At 42.6% G+C, this 22,706-nt stretch overlaps 1 protein-coding gene across 2 annotated transcripts in view; it reads right to left on the bottom strand.

The window, feature by feature from the left end:
• Positions 1-22,706, bottom strand: part of TAF4B (TATA-box binding protein associated factor 4b) — a 337,116-nt gene that overhangs the window by 64,531 nt on the left and 249,879 nt on the right. For both annotated transcript variants that reach the window (XM_077492599.1, XM_077492600.1), the window contains exons 12-13: positions 10,845-10,901; positions 5,898-6,017 (exon numbers count right to left, since the gene is read on the bottom strand). In XM_077492599.1, the coding sequence (XP_077348725.1) occupies positions 5,898-6,017; positions 10,845-10,901 (177 nt within the window). The remainder of the gene's footprint in view (positions 1-5,897; positions 6,018-10,844; positions 10,902-22,706) is intronic.

The raw sequence follows: 22,706 nt of genomic DNA, 5'->3' as shown, positions 1-22,706 counted from the left end.
AGCGTATATTGATTGGTTTGTGTAAAGGATATAGCGTCTACAAAATAGGGGCTAGTTTTACGACATTTTTATTATATTTTTTTATTAGTAATGGCAGCGATCTGCGATTTTTATTGTGACTGCCTCATTATGGGGGACACATCGGAAACGTTTGATACTATTTTGGGACCATAGTCATTTATGCGATAGTCATTGTGTCGACGTATATATCGTCGTACACTGGTTGTCATGTGGTTAAGACCAGAATAGGGCAAGTACCTCGATTGAGCTTTGGTACCATGAACAGGTTTGAGATGAATCCCTTGAACCTGTCCTTTGGCAGTACAGGTACAATGACTCCCTGGGATAAGAGGCGATTCAGGGTATTCTGCAAATCTTTTACAGGCAGCTTCCAATGTTCAAGCCTTTAGCCATAAGATTCTATATATCAATGGGAATTGGCGTTATTTTGGATATTTGTCTGATGGCATCCTCCATTGCATGTACACAAAAAAAAAAAAAAAAAAAAAAAAAAAAAGAGTAGAAGGCAATTGTAATTGCTCTAACAGCACAGCCCTGAAATACAGAGTCATGTTGGTCATTTATGGTTCTAGTGCAGTTAGCTGCAGTTTTGACACACAGAAATGGCAGCAACAGCTGGCTGCAGGGCTGGCCCTGTGAGGTTAAAGGAAGCTTTTAACCTGCCAAGTTACAGGAAACCTTAAAGGAACATCTTCAATAAGTGCAGTGAAACGTTCGTTAAAAAGACAGAGCTGGCAGGATCAACCATAAGAATAGCTCACTTTTTTTGCAAACTTTTTCCACTGGATAGAGTTCAGCAAAGATTTTTAGAGAGTGAAAATCTTTTCAGGAGTGACCTTATAATTACCATATTCTAGCTGTTCAGGTACACGCAATATTTTGCAAGTTTTTGTAGGTCAATTTGTGTCCAAGCAGCATTGTAAAGGAGGGTCAAATGCACAGTGCCAAGGCTTTTGTGGACAGAGACAATGAGCTCATCAGCATTATTAGCAAGCATGTTGCGTGAAGCTCCCTGTTCAATATAATGATAGTCTGATGGAGAGAAATCTTCTGCAGTTTTCCCCCAAGGCCTCAACATCCGCTTTCTTCCCTTCTAAAGCCCCATACACACTATCCATTTTTCTGCTGATTTTTTTCCTTCAGATTTACCAAACTCATATAATGAGGTCAAATGTTAGGAGTTTCAATTTGTATGCAATCAGGCACTACATGGTTTTGGTAAATCTGAAGGAAAAAAAATTAGCAGAAAATTGGATAGTGTGTATGGGGCTTAATTATGCATCCTCTAGGACCAACATATCAGGGTCTGACTCTGGCTGAAACACAGGAGTAGGAGAATATGTGGGGTGTTTTTGAGCCTTGAACAAAGATGATTACATTAAGGCTAGTAATATCCAGTTAGAATTTTGCGTATTGCATTAATGAATGAATTAACTCTTTGTAAAAACTATTTACTGAACTGGTCAGAACTAGTTTTTGAGGGAGTCTATTCTACATTTTTACAGCTGTTATTGTGAAGAAGCCTGTGTATGCTGAGGTTAATTTTTTTTTTTGCTACAGATGGAAAGAGTGCCCCTTGTCCTTTGTGAAGACTCTAAAGTGAATAACTACACAAAATTCACTATATAGACCATGTATTTATTATGCATGGGGATCATACAGCCCCCCCCCCCCCCTTAAAGGGGTTGTAGAGGTTCATGTTTTTTTCACCTTAATGCATCCCCATTTTACTCACCTGAACCCTCGAACGTGTCCCATGGGGACCTGCAGCCTCTCTGCTAGGGGGTTCTCGGCTGTTGATTTCTAGCAGTGCAGCCACTGGCTCCTGCTGCTGTCAATCAAATCCAATGATGCAGACATGGGGGGGGGGCTAGGGCTGAGTCCTGCATTTGGCACAGTGGAGGCATGATATTTTTTTTTTTTTTATAAATAACAAAGAACCTTTAGTATCACTTTAATCACCTTCACAAAAAAATTATAAATTCAGCTCAGCTAATCTTTCCTTATAGAAAGGACCCTCCAGTCCTATTATTTTGGTTGCCCTCCTTTGTATTTTTCCAGTTATCTGATATACTTTTGATGAACTGGTGCACAAAACTGAACTGCATATTCCAGATGAGGGATTACTAATTTGTTTTATTTTTTTCTTTATAGGGCAAAATGAGGTCTTTCCCTCTTAATACAATAAAGTATTTTGCTTGCTTTAGATACTGCAGCTTGACATTGTATGCAATGACTAAAGTTATGATCTGCAAAAAAACAAAACAAAAAAAAAAACACAGATCCTTTTCGAACACTGACCTCTCCAGTTGTACTCCTCCTACAGCGTATGATACATGCATGTTTTGAGGCCCCAAGTGCAGAACATGGCAAGCATAGAAATTGCAATTTTAATCTCTAACTCTTTGCCATTTATAAATAGGTTAAAAAGAAAGGGTCCCAGCATTGAACCTTGGGGAACACCAATATTAACCTTAGACCATGCAGGCTCTAGATCAGTGATGGCGAACCTTTGAGTCCAAGTGCCCAAACAGCAACACAAAGACAACTTCTTTATTTGAAAGTACCAACACAGAATTAAACCTCATAACACACAAATATATAGTATCACTAATTCCCAAGAAAATTGCAGCAAAGAATATACTACATTGACAGCGCTAAAAGGTAAAATGAAACGGTCAGAAAGTAAAAGTCAAAAAAGTTCATAAATTTGACCGGTGTGCTGAATCTTAAATTGTGGAAAGAGTGCTTCAATTAATGTTCATAGGAAAAGAAAGAAGTCCATCTCCAAGCCATTCACCAGACTGCCAGTGCGAAAAAACTCTGTGCACAGTGACGCTCCCAATGGTAATACATTTACCAAAAATATGAATGAGTAGAGGCACATCAAATATTCAATGGCTCCTGGATATTCTTAGCAAAAAACCTTCAATTAAGCCTCTCTCCACCCAGCACAATACATTATCATTTCACATATGGAAAAGATCAGAAACACAATCCATAGTGCAAACTGAGTTTAATAAACTTATGCGCACTCTTTAAAAACATACGTACACAATAAAAGGCTCTTATATCACAAATAATATCACCAGCAAGGCTCAGTCTTGTCTCACCACAGTCCGGATCTCAATGGTAACAAATGGTCTCGGTATCTGCGGCGGGTTCTGGGAAGACGAGCTCTCCTGCTGTGATGATGTAAAGCTGCACGGTCACGCCCATACGCACTTCGTCATTACGTCTTCCTCTGTGTCTGCAGCTTTACATCATCACAGCAGGAGAGCTTGTCTTCCCGGTCAACTTTTTTGACTTTTACTTTCTGATCGTCTCATTTTACCTTTTAACGCTGTCAATATAGTATATTCTTTGCTGCGATTTTCTTGGGAATTAGTGATACTATATATTTGTGTGTTATGCGATTTTTTGTTATGATAGCAGCTTAAAACATATTTATATTTACTAAAAATATTTATCAGTGATACTTGTATTTGATACAGAATTAAACCTACCAGTGGCTCTGTAGAGGATGGGACTGATCATCCCTCTAAAATGAGCCCAAATGCCGTGTACACAGACGGACTTTGACAGCAAAGGTCCGACGGAACAAATCCGTTCAATTCGACCGTGTGTGGGCTTCATCGGACCTTTGCTATCGAAGGACTTTAAATTAAGAACATGTTTCAAATCTTTCAGATGGACTCGAGTCCGGGGCGAAAAATCAGTACGTCTGTATGCTAGTCCGTACGAATGAAAACCGACGCTAGGGCAGCTATTGGCTACTGGCTATGAACTTCCTTATTCTAGTCCGGTCGTACGTCATCACGGTTGAATCCGTCGGACTTTGGTGTGATTGTGTGTGGCCAAGTCCGTTCTTTCGGAAAGTCAGTCGGAACACCTCTGAAAAGTCGGACCTAGTCTGCCGGAAAGTCCGGTCGTGTGTACACGGCATAAGTGACTAAAAATGTAGGATTCTGCCAGATTCGCTCAGAATGCAGGGATCGGGAGTGTGTTACACTCAGAATGTACTGTGCAATATACACTGACCTACTCGACACCTACACTGGCCCCCCTGACACTACTCACACCCCTCCCTTCAGCACAGATCCTAGGGACGGCGGAGGAATAACTTTACACCCCCCTAAAGGTCACACCTGGGGCATGATGACTGGCTGCCCACCCCCCATGCTACACCACTGGCTCAGAGTCCCCAGCCAACCCCAGGCCTTGGGACTTGGGGCTAATGATTCTGAACGGGAAATATGAGACCCAGGGTTTTTTAGGGGCCCACTCGGGGATAAAGCCCCTGTCAGCTCCCCTCCCGACGCCACTGATGCAAGGAAGGGAGCAGGTTTCTCTGCCTGCACTGCCAGTGCAAGCAACTGCCTGGCTGGGGATCCCACCTATCCTGGCAGTGCTGGCTCTGTAAGCTTGCTTGCCCACAGAGAAGGCTCTGTGTGGCAGCTGTGGTACGCGTGCCATAAGTTTGCCATTACTGCACTAGATCATTAATCACTTCTCTCTGAATACATTCTTTTAGATTTTTTATAGCTGCCAGTGTCCTAACTAGTGGTGCACTGAAATTTCAGCCACCGAAACATATCAGACAAAAATGGTTTTCGGTATGTGGCCAAAAGATGAAAAGGTGCCGATAAGGGCACCGAAAAGGAGACGGAGTCCATCCCGGGTGCCACACATTGCTGGGGCTTCACTCCTCCCTCCTCCTCACGCAGAGCAGCGATCTCCTGTGTCACAGAGCTGAATTGTCTGGGCAATGTCCAGCCTCTTGTAATAGATGGCACACTGATCCAATGACGGGGCATTAAATCAGTGTGACATATCACAGGAGGCAGGTCATTGTTATTGCTGCCATCCAGCCGAGGAAATTCAACTGCAGCTATGTGACATAGCGGGAAATCGCTGCTCTGATCTGGCCACTGGCGAGGCTGCATTGAGCTCATATCACGTCTGCAGTTTATGACCATCTCCTGTATCATGTCTGCTAGAGGTGCAACTAATGGAAATTTTTTGCGAACACTATTAGCAGTGTGTTTAAGTAAGTTATTGCAGACATGATACAAGAGATGTTCAGAGACTGCAGACTACATTTTTCTTGAGCTTTTCTTGCATTAAAAAGGTCCAATAATGGCCAACAAATTCATATTTAAATTGAGGATAATTAAAAAGTCTAATACAATTATATATAAAAATATAAATCTTTTTTAAAAACTGTAATTTTTGGTTTTCAGCTACGTGCATCCTGCATTTTCTGTTTCGGCACCAAAACTTCCATTTGGTGCAGCCCTAACAACCAATGATGTCACCGGCTGATAAGGACAACATTTAGGTGTTATTTGGATGGTGAGCTGTACTGAATATCCGCCAGACATTAAAATTTGAGTCTAATCTCACCATAACACATTTTTCCACGTGGCCTCAGAATCTTCAAGGTGCGTTTAAAGTGGTCAGATGAGACTAAAACTTAATTATTGGGCCTCAACAAACAATATGTCTGGTGGAAATCCAATACAGCTCACCATCCAAATAACACCATTCCTACAATAAAGAATGGAGGTGGTAACATCCTGTTATGGGGGTGTTTCTCTACCGCAGGGATGGGAGCACATGTCAGGATAGAAGAAAAATGGATGGGGAAAAATTCCATCAAATTCTTGAGGAAAATCTGCTGCCCTTCGCCAGAAAGTTGTGAATAGGAAAAAGGTTTACCTTCCAACATAATGACCCAAAGCATACGGCAAAAATGACCATACAGTGGTTGAAGGAGAAAAAGGTGAATGTCCTTGCATGGACTAGTTAGAGCCCAGACTTTTAATGGACATATAACAGATAGGTAAAAATCACATGACTTTATGTAAGCAAACCTCAAGCACACTGTGAAGGTGTGAAGATTCCAAAGGTCTTTTCCTTCTTGGTCCAATTGCAGCCAGTGCTGTGAGATTCGCTTCTCGATATTGCAGTTGTTCTAGTTCCAGCTGCTGAAGCTAAGAAAGAAAATATTCCACACTTAATGAGCAGATTGTAACTTTTTTTTTATGCTAATGGCTTACATTATACAGATCATTTTCTGAGTTTATGAGAACGTCACACTATTTATAATCATTTTCACAGCAGGATTCACACAGTATAATCAAAACTTAAGTTTGCTTCTAGTGGGAGACCTCTATAAACTTGGACAATCTAAAGAATAGGAAATCTGCAATCTGCGGGAAAAAAATAAAAAATTCTGCAATTTTTACCTCACAAATTAGCCCAATTTATAGCACATGAAAGAATACGAAAGGGGCAGGTATAGCCTATAGCAACCAGATCAGATGACTGCATTCATGCATTTCCTTTGTATTTGTTTTTTTAAAACACCAGGAGGGCTACACACTCTTGTCTGGTTTACACAAGGTCCATGTATCTGTATCTGACACATTTAAAGGTTATCATATATTTTAACTGTTTAAGGTAGACCAAAAATGAATCAATATGAACATCAATAGATCATACACGTGTGGTTAGGAGGCAGAATCTGCTTTGCTTCAACTGAGGGAAAGCTTGCAGTTATTCACAATATTATCTCCTTCCAGGAAACCTGCCAGAATGGTTTTTGCCTGTTACTGCCCGGGCTCCTACCAAGTGCTAGGCGTTGCTACTGGAAGTAGTGCTAGCAAAGGGACAGACATGATGTTGTGTGTTCTGCTGCAGACTGGTGCTGCTCCTTGAGGTTTGCACCTCTCCAGGTGTTCTCCAGAACTGGAATGGGACCTCAGCTGTGACAGCTGTCCTGAGAGTTAAAGTGCTCAATTCACTTCATAGCAGCCAAGCAGAAACCATTCAGATTACCCCTACAATTTTTAAGCTACAGTAGAAAAAGGAAACACAGAAGCAACTGGTCACTGTGGGTTCCCTTTTTCATACATTTGTAATACTTTATTATGCTCTTTAAAATGTGGAGAGTAGAAGGTTCAACTTTTCTAACTCAGGAACATGCACAATTCATAAAAATAAGCGCACGCTAAATACAGCATTTTTTTCTCGCGGTAATTGACGCATGTTTTTACACCTTATTGTAATAAGTTATAAGTGAAATACTTAGCAGTGCTATATCCCTACCAGTGCTAAATGTGACAATTCAGCTTAGGGCTGCTGGTTGTTGTTAGGGACCCTGCACCCCTTGGTGCCCTAACAACTATGACTTATCTCTGCTGTCAGTAGGGCAAGCATGCACCCACCCCCCAAACCTTACCAGGCCACATGCCTTCTTACATAGGGGGGTTGCTTTGCCGGGGGGGCCCTGGGAAAGAAGCCCCCGCCCCCAATGATGAGGACAAGGGCCTCTTTCCCACAACACTAGCCTGGTGGTAGTTGGATGAGGCTTATTGGAATCCCCAGATCCTTCACTACCCCCCACCCCCCACGGGGAAAAAAAATGCCCCTGATGTAAATCCATTGTGACTCATGATGAATGGCATCCACAAAAAAAGAAAAAAAAGAAAAAAAAGGTAATGGGGAAGAGGCTCTTATTCTCAACATGGAGACAGACCGCTTTGCCAGGGGACCCCCTAGCATAGTACCCCTTGCGTCGAGGGCACTTTGACTGGTATGGTTTGGGGAAGGCATGCTCAGATAAAGGGCAAGTATGGAATTTGGGGGACCTCACACCATTTTATTTGACTTTTGGTGTGAGGTTCCCCCCAAAATCCATACCAGACCTGAAGGGCATGGAATGGATTGTTGTGGGGGGGGGGGGGGGGGGGGCTCTTGGTTGCCTTTTTTTTGGCTCTTCTGTTTTACATGCACTGTTGTCAGCAGAAATTCCTGAGCCCTAATCCATAACTGTGATGTTCAAGCCCTGATCAATACCAACAAGATCAACATTTAATTTTCTATTCTGCACAAGCAAAATCTTGTAACCCACCTGGCTGCAAGAAAAATAAAAAAGGTTGAGCCAACAAGTTCACATGTTAAAAAAGCAAACAAAAAACAGTCAGCCTGTTAACTTTTTACATGCATAAATTATATATTCCTTCTCAGCCATTTTAGCTACAGTTGCCTCCACACAGCTCTGTTTACTACAAGCCATGCTCAATCATTATAAGCAATTATGGTCCTGTAATCATTTGAACTAATAAAAAAAAAAAAAGGTATAGAAAATTGTTCTAGCCAGGAAAGCCTCTTGCTGTGGTTTATTCTCATTTTGCCTTGGATTCTACATTAAAAGCAATAATAAAGTTCTTTAAAACATTCATAAATAACCTGCCGCTGACACCTCGAAGCAAAGTGGAGCTCTGTTCAGCAACAACAAATTTCATAGTTCACAAGGCGCAGTTAATAGTGGGAGGGGAAGGCAAAAGAAAAAGGTTGTTCTTTAAGTATGTGACTCATTTAGAACAAAGATCCTTAAAAAAAAAAAAAAAAGAAATCAGTCTTGTCACTATAGAAACCAATTTCTTCAGCTCCATATCACACGTCTCACACCTCAATTGTCTTTATTATCGTCTGCTGTCAGATCCTTAATCAGAAATGTGAACAGGCTTGATGATTTATTCAACAGGGGAATGAAACTGTAGGTCAAGTGAAAAAAATAGATAGATATATTTATATACCATACAAAGCACCTAGCTCCCATCAGCTTTGGATACATCCAATTCATTCTCCTGGCACTACCTCTGGGGCAACTGTAGCAAGCTCCAATATTAAGGCTCAATTAAAATAAGCTCTAATTAGCACAGCTTTTTTGTTTCCTCTCAGGCTAAAAAAGTCAGGAAATGGATATTGGGAAATGTTGGAAAAAACGGCTACTGAGTGAAAGGCTGCAGACACAAATGAACGTATTTGTTGATTTGTACAGTTGCTATGCAGAGGCCTCTGGGAGCAAAAGCTTAACCAGCCTAAGCTATAAACTAAAACCCCTGCAGCTAAACATGAACTGAGTGAAAACAAGGGCTCCATCTCAGAGCTGAAAACTGCTGGGCTCAGAAAATTAAAAGCCCGAGGCATTTTCCATTTAAAACGAAATCCCAGTACCGCCTCCCAGCCAAAGAATTATAAGCAGTATCAGATTTACAAAACGAACAATTACCCTGGAAAAATGTAGCCTATTGTACAGTCCCAGATGCTAGATGTAAAAGTGCTTCCCCCCTCTTTATTTTCATATCACAGCTCTTTATAAATAAACCTTACAGACCAACTTAAACTAAATAAAATATGCATGTTCTTTTTTCCCCAGAAAGACTTTAAATCAATGTTTAAAAAAAAAAAAAAGTAATTCTGCTCATGACAGTGTCTCATTTGAAATGCTGTCCTTGCCTCTGGCGGCCTCTGTCCTTCCCTTAGGCCTGTATAAATTGTATGCAACAGTAAAGTAAACTCTGACCTAATTGCCAGGAGACAGCCTGCAACTTTTCTATATTGCCTTTGCTTCAGCCGAGACCTAAATGAACTGAGCTGGGGTGGAAGACACAGACTGCAGTTTGAGGTTAAACGTAAGCAATTATACAATCTTCTTGATTCTGAGTTATTAAATGGTTATCTAAAAAAATTCTACAGTGGTTTAAAATTGTAAAGATGTTTAGCTGTAGAAAAAGCTATAAGCATCACTAATGAATAAGTTTTAAGGAGACTCATTTCATCTAGGGTATCTGTAGTCGGTCACAGAAATTCAGGTGCGGTCAGTCATGGTCATTGATGAGAGGAAGCAAAACATACTCCTGCAAATTTGGCTTTAGTAATCTACATATTACATTACAAAAACTGTAAACTTTTCTCTTTTAAAGAACAAATCTTTCCTGGGAAAACAATGCCATCATTGCTGAACTTTTTCTGAATATTTTAGTTACTTGACTATTAGTACTGAACTTGTATTGACCTTAGACTAATTCCCATTTTACAGACTGTGCAACGACAAACCTAGTTGCCAGTTGCGGACACCCCCAAGAAAATGAGATGAGGCCCAGTTTCCCAGGGGACGCCCAAAGCTGAAATTATTGTTTAAAAATTGTCATTAAATGCAGTGTTCATACTCACAAAGTCACTAAAGCATTTGTTTTGTGTAGTGCGATATATACCTAGTTGATCCTGCCTTCTGTTGTCCCTCCAATCTTCTCTGTGTCCTCTACTGCAGACTGAGTTAGTGAAGACCAGCTGGTGTCCTCTACTGAGCATGCTAACATTTTAGTTTTCTAAACTCTTCATTTCCTCCTTTTTCTTATCTGTGCAGCCCATGTGACTAAAGTCGCACGTGTGGGCGTATACATAGTGGTAAATGACACTCCCGTGCCTCCCTCCTCCATGGCCTCCTATTGCTAAACAAATCAGTATCAAATATATCAAATGCTAGTACCTGTAAATTAAAAAATATCATTGGATGCAGATGCTGTCTTAACAAAATTAGGCTAATGTCAATCATCTTTGACTCCCCCCTACACCATATTAATGCATACAAAATACACAGCTGATGTTCAATAAAGATTTACAGATTTTTTATTTAATTAAATTTTAAGGTACTTGCTTTTAGAAAACAAAATACACTGGCATGATTGATATGAATGAATGTCAATTAACACTTCTCTTTTTATAACTTTAAAATATATATTTTTTACATTCTTTGCAGCCACTCTGGCAACTGAGACTGACTGAAAAAGCGGAGCAACAGCAGCAGTTAGGTCATATATGAATTTCTGAGCATAGTTATGAGAATTATTAGATATTTATATAATGTTTTTTTGCTTTAGGTTTTGTGACTAATTACTTATCCATTGAAATTACCGTAAAACACACAGATATAATTTAATTGTAAACACAGTTTGAACCTTGCCGATTACCTCTTTGGCTTTTTGCTTTAATCTCATTTGCTCTGGATCCTCTTTATTTGAGCGACTCTGAAAAAAAAAATGTAGAAAATTAGGCTGTTTGTTTTCTAAGGTTTCCACAAGTTCACTCACTTGGACTGGATCACATTTTGCACTTAAAGGGTTACTCCAAAAAACTGACTACATTCTTAAACATGCAGCGGCCATTAAATATTTAATGCATAACAATTTTCTTCTGTGATTAAAAAGCTTTGCTGCAGGGGGGAAGTGCCTGAGTCCAGGATTTCTAACACTTCCCCTCATGCATTTTTATTCTCATTTTCCCATACAGGCTGAATGCCTGACTTCTAGCCTGAAGGAGCACAAAGCTTAAAGAGATGCTTGGGCTTTCACATGGATCTCATAATAGGCATGACCTTCTCAAAGTGAATTTTTTTTTTTCTGTTAATTTTGATAATTTAATTTTCTATAGACTGCATATATGAAAGTGTTGCAGTTTAATTCTAGGCTGTTATTTGTAACATCAAAGCAACATAATACACAAAGCTGTATATAGAGAAAAAAAATAAAAACACACAATTAGGGGAATTCACAAAGTGTCACATTTTAGAAATTTGACTTGCTCCCACATGACAAATGCTGTTGTAAACAGGTACATGAATCTGGGGTACACAAGGCGTGTGGAGGCACGTGGATAACAGACACTCTACTTCAGTGCAACTATATTTTCTCCTGCCACTACATCTGTCAAAGACAATGCAGCAACAGAGGAGTTTTAAAGCTGGGTGGATGGAGCATAATGGGGATTCACAGCAGAGGGCAGATCCTTAGCCAATAAGACAGCCTGCCATTGGCTATAGAATCCAACCACTACCTTCTGTCAAGTACAAGGGGAGAGCGGACCTACTGGAGAACTACTGTCTCAGCTTTCCCATCAAACTCTGCCAAATGTATCAGCCAGGGACAAATTGGTCCAATACAAAAATGTTCATAGAGCCCATTACACGCCTCACAGATTACATCAGATGTCGCTGACGCATTCTTCAGCATGCTGGCGATGCTCCTATCGGCCAGGAGACTTCCTTCACATTTTCTGGACTTGTCCAGCGATTGAATGCTACTGGAAGGAGGTTCTCCTGGTGATAGGCAGGACTACCAAGATCAGTATCCCTTGTGACCCTAAATACTGTCTGCTGGGGCTCGTGGAACAAATGTTGATCCTCAGAGCTAGGAAAACGCTTATATCGTTGTTATTGTACTATGCACGAAAGGCCATCGCCATGACCTGGAAGCAATCGTCCCCCCCTTCTATCAAATTTTGGAAGAACCTGGTGAACGCTAGTTTGCCCCTTTATAAGGCCACCTACTCGAGCAGGGGTTGCCCACAAAAGTTTGACAAGGTGTGGACCTGTTGGTTGGATGATACCACTACGGCAACCGATGTGGTGATTGACCCATAATCCTTCATTGAGGTCATAGTGGGCTGTTAGGCTGCCCAAATACTCCTATGCTATTTTATTCTGTACGTATAACACTTAGCACAACACCTCCTGCAATAACCTCTCCCCACATTGGGGGTTAGCTAGTTAACGTTGTATTGTTTTGACCTGTCCTGATGCGGCCGTTGCTGCATAAGTGACAGACCATATGTTAAGAGACTGTGTTCCTATGTGGCCTGTTGCCGCATTTAAAGGTTTGCCCCTGCGTGGGTACTGTTTGGCCCCTGCGTGGGCAATTGTTGTGCTGATGAAAATTCAATAAAAACGATTTTATAAAAAAAAAAAACTCTGCCAAATGTCTCCCAACTGTCGGCATCACTGATTTCTAGGCGTCGTTGGCTGTGAAGCCAACAGCATCCTTAGGCTGGTTTCACACGGGCGTTCTCGGTAGCCTGCATCCGCCTACTCAGCAGGGGATCTCACTGCTGAGCAGGCGGGTGACAGTGACATCCCTGCTGTTCTCTCTGGGGCTGTAAGATGGAAACGGGACACATGTCCGTTTCAACACAACTGTTATCCACTGCACTGTTTTTGGAAGACAGGATCAGGTCCAATGCCACCGGATGTCAGCAGCCAACATCCGCGGCTCCATAGAGAGCTACGGCTGCTCCGATCAGGTCCACCTGAAAAACTGACAGGCGGACCTGATGGGACAGCCTGTGTGAAATCAGCCTTAACAACCAGTGAGGGGGGGGCGTTAACAGCGGAAAATATTCTGCTCTGCTACACAGTGTACAGACACGGGTACTCTGTCTGTAGACCAACTTAGAGTTGGCCTTAATTATCTCCAGTTTCATTAGCTACGAACTGGTAGCAATTTTTCTTTAAACCGGTGCATTAATGGTGCCACTTTGTAAATGTGGCACTATTAGGAATTACCCGAATCTGCTGCATGTATGGGTAAAGCTACCAAAATTGGCAACAGGTATTTTTTTGTCTGGTGCAGGCCAATTTTAAAGAGCCATCACATTAGGGTTTTACTGCATTCCCGAGTGTATCCAAAGTAAACTGCTCATGAAAGAAATACAGGGGGGTTGCCATAGCGGACTTTCACCTGAAAATACTATTTGCCCCCCACTTACTATCACAGGTGACAACATTTTTACCAGACAGGAAATGAGGAACAATCTTAAACAGACACAGACGCTAAAGGATATTAGATGAAAACAAGGAAACACAGGATCACAGACTTTGTGATTCCATAAATGCATTCAAACTTCCATAAATCTATCTTACATTCCTCTAAAGCACTGCAGTGGGTACACCATCTAATGCACATGGGGGCCTTCACTGCAGGTGAATATTCCTGGTGCATATGTTTTAAACAACAGTGATTGATTTACCATAAGAGAAGGTCTTCATTGTAAGAAAAAAATGTGGTGGGATTATGAAGTATTATGAACAGCTAGCATTTATGGAGATACCATACTGCTGTACAGTTGTTATCATAAATTCACAATCCATGCAAAGCCAAACATCCAAATGTAGAGCCCCCATCCTACCATGTACGTTATAAACCTAAAACGTAGAATATCTCATTTACAGCATCTCACAAAAGTGAGTACACCCCTCACATGTTTGAAAATATTTTATCGTATGTTTTTATGTGACAAAACTGAAGAAATTACACTTTGCTACAATGTAGCGAGTGCACAACTTGTATAACAGTGTAAATTTGCTGTCCCCTCAAAATAACGCAACACAGCCATTAATGTCTAAACTGCTGGCAACAAAAGTGAGTACACCCCTAAGTAAAAAAGTCCAAATTGGGCCCAAAGTTGTCACTGTCAATATTTTGTGGGGCCACCATTATTTTCCAGCACTATGTTTTAACCTTCTTGGGCATGGAGTTCACCAGAGCTTCACAGGCTGCCACTGGAGTCCTCTTCCACTCCTCCATGATGACATCATGAAGTTGGTGGATGTTGGAGACCTTGCACTCCTCCGCCATCCGTTTGAGGATGCCCCACAGATGCTCAATAGTGTTTAGGTCTGGAGACATGCTTGGCCAGTCAATCATCTTTATCCTCAGCTTCTTTTAGCAAGGCAGTGGCCATCTTGGAGGTGTGTTTGGGGTCGTTACATTGGAATACTGCCATGCAGCCCAGTCTCTGAAGGGAATAGATTATGCTCTGCTTCTGTAGATTACAGATTCATTATATCACAGTACATGTTAGCATTTATGGTTTCCTCAATGAACTGTAGCTCCCCATTGCTCACCATTTCTGGCAGAACTCATGCAGCCCCAAACCATGATACTCCCACCATCATGCTTGACTGTAGGCAAGACACACTTGTCTTTGTACTGCTCACCTGGTTGCCACACACTTGACACCATCTGAACCAACTAAATTTGTTTGCGTCATCAGACCACAGAACATGGTTCCAATAATGTCCTTAGTCTGCTTATGTTCAGCAAATTGTTTGCAGGCTCTCATGTGCATCATCTTTAGAAGAGGCTTCCTTCTGGTAATGCAGACCAATTTGATGCAGTGTGTGGCATATGGGCTGTGCCTTGACAGGCTGACCCCCTCCACACCTTCAACCTCTGCAGCAAAGCTGGCAGCACTCATACGTCCATTTTCCAAAGACAACCTCTGGATATGATGCTGAGCATGTGCACACAACTCCTTTGGTAGACCATAGCAAGGCCTGTTCTGAGTGGAACCTGTTCTGTATAACCGCTGTATGGTCTTGGCCACCATGCTACAGCTCAGTAGCCTAGCCCATCTTTATGTAGAGAAACAATTCTTTTTTTCAGATCCTCAAGAGTTCTTTGCCATGAGGTGCCATGTGGAATCTCCAGTGACCAGTATGAGAGAGTAAGAGCGATAAAACCAAATTTAACAAACCTGCTCCCCATTCACACCTGAGATCTTGTAACACTAAAGAGTCACATGACATTGGGGAAGGAAAATGGCTAATTGGGCCCAATTTGGACATTTTTACTTAGGGGTGTACTCACTTTTGTTGCCAGCGGTTTAGACATCAATAGCTGTGTGTTGAGTTATTTTGAGGGAACATCAAATTTACACGGTTTTAAATTGTAGCAAAGTGTAATTTCTTCAGTGTGGTCACATGAAAAGATGTAATTAAAAAAAAAAATCACAAGAATGTGAGGGGTGTACTCACTTTTGTAAGATACTGTATAACACTAATGTATAATAGGTTTGTATTCATGAATGGTAATTTATTAAAACATATATAAACCTAAGTGACAATATTCACTTACCATAAAAGGGCAAATGCAAAATGTATATGTATAGAACTCTATCGAACATGGGCTCATGAACCTGTCATCAAGACTACCAGTGCCCTGTATATTGACTCATTAAAAGCACGTGGTAGATGAATTAGTCGAGTCAATGCTTTACCCATGTATGCGGTTTCTGGGGAGGGGGGGGGGGGGGTTGCCAAGAATGGATGACGGCCAAAACCAAAAAGACATCATTTTTTTTTTTTGCATCTGTGTACTATTATATACTAGGGCTCTCGCTGGAAAATGCCCTTTTTGACCACTCTTAAGAGAACTACATGTAGCGCCGGCTCCTGAAGAGCACGTGCTATGATTTTTCAAAGTTAAGGTTACACCTGAACTGCAGTTTGGTTTGGGTACAATTGTTCTAAAATGTGATCTCAGCATCAGTCTGACTGGACTATAGGATGCTCAGCCTGGCCACAAGGGGCACTGTCTCTTCTGGCAGGCATAGAACCACAGTCTAGTTGGGTGCTTAAAGTGTACTCTCTCTCGGAGCCCGCCCAGTGGGAGTGTCACTCTTGCTGTGCTTTCTGGGAGAGGGTACCTAAGATGCGGATGTCGCAGATGGGTTGCGGATCCCCCGGACTTCTTGTCTCGGGGCTGGCTAGCCCGAGGCAAGGAAACTAAAGCAGGATTCCGAGGTGGTCCAGTGCCGTCTCCGGTAGCTGGAGAGGCCCAGAAACTTCATAGCTATCCAGGGGAGGACTCTTCAGAAGAAGGCCACATACGGGTTGGCTTCTTAGCAAGAGCCTGGAAGGGCTCAAATACCTAAGTGAATCCAGTCTCGTGGGTATTGCCCACTGGCTGAGCTGGCTGAAAGATCCAGGTATCACACGAGTGTTCCATAAGTGTTAGTTTCCTGAAGTCTACAACACCATCTGTGGCAGAGACGTATTCCTGTATGTTCTACAACAACGTCTGTGGCAGAGACTTGTTCCTGAGTAAAGCACCTTGTTGGCTGCTAGGCCTTGTGAGAGGGACTATCTAACTTGAGTGAACATCCAGTTGTGAATGGCTACTCTCTGGATCCAGTCAAAGTAAGCAAGTTCTTCATTATGGACTGACACTAAGAGTACCTGAACTTCCTTCCTAACCCTCTGATCCTATTTTGAGAGACCGTTCGTTGTCTACGTTTTACAAATAAAAATACCTTCATGCGGATCTCTCGTCAGTCTCTGACTTTACTGGGCCATCTACCACGGGAACCCCTAGACGCAAGTCGAGGAGAAGTAGTAAGTGGTAAGCCCAATCAAACCAGCAGCTCCTTCGGGGGTCAGTGCTACATACATTTTTGGATCTTAACATTACTTTTGTGTCAGTGATCATAAGGACAAACAAATAATGGATTTCCACAGTCCGCACAGACAGTGGTAAAAAAACTTGATAGGGTGTTACCCCTCACCACTATCCCAAAGGAGAAACAAAAAATGTTGGCTTTAGTCAAACTTTAATCACCCATCTACCAGCACCATTTAAAAATCCCAGTCAAAGCCATTTATAAACACAGTCCCGACTGTTATGTTGGCGTTGGGCATTCAGGTGGAAGTTATTGGAGTGGCTGTAAAGCCACCTGATAGCTTATACAGCCAGCAGAAGATACTGTCCTCCCCTGTCCCTGGCTGCCCCTGCCATGTATTGCAGACTTCGCTGTCCCACCCACGTACTTGGGATTGACATGGCAGGTGGAATAGAGGGACACCAGCGAATGTCTGTTCATGGATTTCCCCATTAGTGAATGAACACCAAAACAATGTGTATTATGCCACTTTCAAGTCTGGCTGTCACTCCCCCCAGGCTGCTGTGGCTGGGGAAGAAGCTAATAGGATAACATATGAAGGGCAGTTGAAGCATCAGGGATCTAATGTCTGAATAAAAACAATCTGCCATTACACTATGCCTTCACATTTGGGATGATTGAACCCCTATGTGGCAGCAATAAAGCAAAAACAAAAAAAAGAACGAAAAAAATAAAATAAAAAACAGGATTTTTAAAACAGCTTACCTGTAAAATCCTTTTCTTTGATGTACATCACGGGACACAGAGCCATTGCAGTTACTATGTGGGTTATAGGGCCACTAATAGGTGATGGACACTGGCACGGCCCCAAGACAAGAAATGCACTCCCTACATAACCCCTCCCATTACCAGGAGTACCTCAGTTTTATAGCCAAGCAATGCAAGCATATACCAGGAAGGGCCTCTGTGTCCCCTGATGTACATCAAAGAAAGGGATTTTACAGGTAAGCGGTTTTAAAAATCATGTTTACTTTTCATACATCAGGGGACACAGAGCCATAGCAGTTACTATGTGGGATGTCCCATAGCAATGGCAACTGAGGGGAGAGAGACAACAAAAAAGTAGGGCAAAAAAAAAAAAAAGGCTAGAGGACTCATACTGCACCCTGCAGTACACTGCATCCAAAGGCAATCTCCTCATGACCTTTAACATCTATTTGATAAAACTGGTAAAATGTATGAACTGAAGACCGAATTGCGGCCTTACAGATCTGAGCCATTGAGGCCTGATAATGCAATGCCCAAGAGGCACTGATCGCCCTGGTTGAGTGTGCTTTAACATGAAAAGGAGGAATTTTCTCCTTTAAGCCGTAAGCTTGAACAATCACTTGACAAATCCATTTGGAAATAGTAGATTTTGATGCTGCCTGTCCCCTTTTTGGACATTCTGGCAGTACAAACAAAACATCTGTTTTGCAAACCTGAGCGGTCGCCTTTAAGTAGACTCTGATCGCTCTTACTACATGAAGGGAATGTAGTGCCTTCTCTTCCCTAGATTGAGGCTCTGGGGAAAAAAAAAAAAAAAAAAAAAAAAAAAAAAAGAAAAAAGGAAGAATATTATCCTAGTTTAAATGAAAACCTGTCACCACTTTTGGTAGGAATTCAGGATGAGCACGCAAAACCACCTTATCCTTATGCATGATCAAATATGGCTCTTTACAAGATAGAGCCGCTAGTTCCGATACTCTTCTAGCAGAAGAAATGGCAACCAAAAAGATTACCTTTCTTGTCAAAAGAACCAAGGGAATTTCCCGTAAAGGCTCAAAAGGCTGACTCTGCAAAGTCGATAAGACCAAATTTAGATCCCAAGGATTTAGAGGTACCTTGATAGGAGGATTAATCCGTGTTACCCCCTGTATAAAGCTACGCACCAGAGAGTGGGAAGCAAAAGGCCATTGAAAAAACAAAGGCTCTCTTGTTTATTTCTGTTTATTCAACTTTTCAATAAAAATATTGAAACAGAAAAAACAAAAAGGCAGAGATCTGGCCCTTGATAGTACTTAAGGCCAGCTTCATTTCTAATCCCATTTGCAGGAAATCAAGGATCCTACCCATTACATACTTCCTGGGGTGCCAACCCCTGGATCCACACCAAGAAACATATGCCTCCCAGACTCTATAGTAAATGATTCTGGAAGCCGGCTTCCTGGAATTAACCAAAGTAGACACTACTGAAGGAGATAACCCACGATCCTTTAGAATGTGGGTTTCAGTAGCAAAACCGTTAAATTGTGCGAGAAGGTCTGGCCACAATGGGAGAGTCCAAAGGACTCCTACCACCATCTTTATGATCTCGGCAAACCAAGATCTTCTGAGTCATGATGGGGACACCAGAATCACCTCCTCTCGCTCCTGCTTGATCTTGCGGAGAAGATGCAGAAGTAGCAGAACTGGAGGAAACGCATAGATCAGTGAAAATGGATCCCATGGGAAGACAAATGCGTCTGTTCCGCATGCTAGCGGATTCCTCGTTCTCGGCACAAAGTTGTTGACTTTGTTGTTGAATCTGGATGCCAACAGGTCCACGTCTGAAATATCCCATATCTGACATATCGCTAGGAAGATGTCAGGGTGAAGAGACCATTCCCCGTAAATAATTGTTGGTGACTTAAGTAGTCTGTCTGCCAATTTTCTATACCTGGAATGAAAAATCGGCGATAGGCAAGGAATGTTGTTTTCTGCCCAAGCTAGAACATGATTCACCTCTTTTTGGGCTGCACGACTTCTCGTGCCCCCCTGGTGATTGATGTAAGCTACAGCCATAGCATTGTCAGATTGAATCTCGACAGGACAATCCCGTAGCCTGACCGCCCAAGGTTCTAGGGCAGGCGTACTGCCCGAATCTCCAAAATGTTGATAGGCAAGGTCCTTTCCGAATTGGACAATCTCCCGTAGACAGAATCTTCTTCCAGGACTGCTCCCCAACCTAGAAGGCTGGCATCTGTTGTCACCACTTTCCAGGATAATGGCAGAAAATATTTCCCCTTTTGGAGGTTGCTGGATATCAACCACCAATTTAGGCTCTGACGTACGTCGGGAGCCAAGCATATTGGAAAATCCAAAGCCTGATTCTTTTTGTTCCAGACCGACAGGATGGTGTTTTGTAGCAGTCTTGAGTGAAACTGCGCGTAAGGGACAGCCTCGAAGGAGGCCACCATTTTCCCCCAACAATCTCATGCACAGCCAAATGGAAGGACTTTTCTTTGCCTTGACAAGTTGAATTAGTCCTATAATGGAACCGATTCTTGTGTGGGGTAAGAATACCCTTTTCTGTATCTCTAACCAGCCCCAAGTGCTGTAATCTCCTTAAAGGTTTTAAGGAGGATTTTTTTAGGTTGAGTATCCAACCCAGAGATTCCAGGTAGTTTACAGCTGTGATCAGACTCTGGTTTAGACCTGAGACTGAATGATCTATTAAAAGTAGATCGTCTCAATAGGCTAGGACTGTTATGCCTTGAGCCTGTTATGCCAGAATTTTTGAGAACACCCGCGGTGCTGTGGCTAGACCGAATGGCAGAGCCACAAACTGAAAATGATGAGTTTCTATTTCGAAGCTTAGAAAGTTCTGGTGAGCAGGAAATATTGGAACATGGAGATATGCATCTTTGATATCGATTGAAGCCAAAAACTCCCCTCCTTGCAGGATGGAAAAAAACGATTGGATTGTCTCCATGAGAAAGGATCGGATATTTAAGTGCAGATTCAGATCTTTAATATCTAGAATGGGTCTTACTTCTCTGTTTGGTTTGGAACCGTGAAAAGGTTTGAATAAAAACCTGTGCCCTGTTCCTCTAAGGGAACCACTGATATCACCAGCTAGGATAATAGATGATCCAGAGCTAGAAAGAGGATTTAATTTTTCTCTGGATCCCTGGGAACATTTGATCTTCGAAAACGAAGAGACGGAAATTCTCTGAACTCTAGTTTGTAACCTAGAGAAACCGAAGAAGCCACCCATCTGTCTTGACATTGTTCCTGCCAGATCTTTGAAAATTGCAGGAGCTTTCCTCCCACCCAAACGAGTGGGGGCACCCCTTGAAAAGGAGGCTTTAGCATTCTGCTTTGTGGGCTTTCTGCCCTAAGATCTCTTTTGATCCTGGTGCTGCCCTTGGGGGTCTTCCCCTTTAACCTGATGGTTGAGGCTGTCGAGACTGCCTAGAGGCTGATGCCCCTTAGGCACCGGCGAGGAAGCACGTTTAAAAAGGAGACATTTTTAAACTTCTTTACTGGTGTAGCACTGACTCCCGAATGAGCGGCTGATTTGATTTGGGCCTGCACTCTAGTAACACCCCACTAACTTGGCTCAGTCCCCTTGACATAGCTGTGGTGCAATACAATACAGTACAATATAATACAATGCAAGGTACCTGTAGTGTAACCTCAGGATCCACTGGCTCCACCTGCTGGGAGAAAACAGTACGCCACACAACTGGATGCTTAACCACTTGCCGCGTGCCTTATAGGCATTTGACGGTGGCAAAGTGGTTGCATAATCCTGATCGGACGTCATATGACGTGATCAGGATTATGAGCCGATGCGCGCCCCCAGGGGCGCGCATCGTGGCGATCGTTGTTGCGGGGTGTCAGTCTGACACCCTGCAACTACGATCTCGGTAAAGAGTCTCCGACGGAGACTCTTTACCACGTGATCAGCCGTGTCCAATCAGGGCTGATCACAGTGTAAATAGGAAGAGCCGGTGATCGGCTTTTCCTCACTCGCGTCTGTTAGACGCGAGTAGAGGAGAGACGATCGGCTGCTCCTCTGACAGGGGGAGTCTGTGCTGATCGATTATCAGCACAGCCCCCCCGAGGATGCCCACACTGGACCACCAGGGACGCCACCAGACCACCAGGGATGCCCAGCAAAAGGTAATCCTCCCTAGACCACCAGGGATGCCAGTCAGTGCCACAATGGATGCCAATCAGTGCCCATAATGGATGCCAGTGCCCACAATGGGCATCCCTGATTGGCATGATTATTTGGCACTGATTGGCATCCATTAGTACAGTATAACAATACAATGCCACCTATGAGTGCCCACCTGTGCCGCCTATCAGTGCCCACCTGTGCCGCCTATCAGTGCCCATCCGTGCCACCTATCAGTGCCCACCCATGCCCATCTGTGCCGCCTATCCATGCCCATCTGTGCCGCCTATCCATGCCCATCTGTGCTGCCCATCCATGCCAATCCGTGCCAGCTATCAGTGCCAATTTGTGCCACCTATCAGTGCCCATCCGTGTCGCCCATTAGTGCCACCCATCAGTGCCGGCCTATCAGTGCCACATATTAGTGTCCATCAATGCCACCTCATCAGTGCCACTTCATTGGTGCCACATCATTGGTGCCCATCAGTGCCGCCTTATCAGTGCCCATCAGTGTAGCCCCATCAGTGCCCATCAGTGAAGGAGAAAACATACTTATTTACAAAGTTTTGAAACTGAAACAAAAAAAACGTTTTTTTTCAAAATTTTCTGTATTTTTTTATTTGTAGCGCAAAAAATAAAAACCGTAGAGGTGATCAAATACCACCAAAAGAAAGCTCTATTTGTGGGAAGAAAATGATAAAAATTTCATTTGGGTACAGTGTAGCATGACCGCGCAATTGTCATTCAAAATGCGACAGCGCTGAAAGCTCAAAATTGGTCTGGGCAGGAAGGTGTTTAAGTGCCCGATATTGAAGTGGTTAAACAACAGTGTATTTTACTGCGAAAATATATAGAGAGGTGATTATAGTAATTGCACTGTCACCCCAACAAAGGACGACAGTACAATGGAATTCAATATAAACAATATACATATAGATAAATATCCGGGAGC

Source organism: Lithobates pipiens, unplaced genomic scaffold (assembly GCF_037356315.1).
Source record: "Lithobates pipiens isolate NorthernLeopardFrog02 unplaced genomic scaffold, aLitPip1_a1.2 Scaffold_19, whole genome shotgun sequence".
NCBI lineage: Eukaryota > Metazoa > Chordata > Amphibia > Anura > Ranidae > Lithobates > Lithobates pipiens.
Note: the sequence above shows the minus strand (reverse complement) of the source record. Positions and strands in the feature narration are given on the sequence as shown.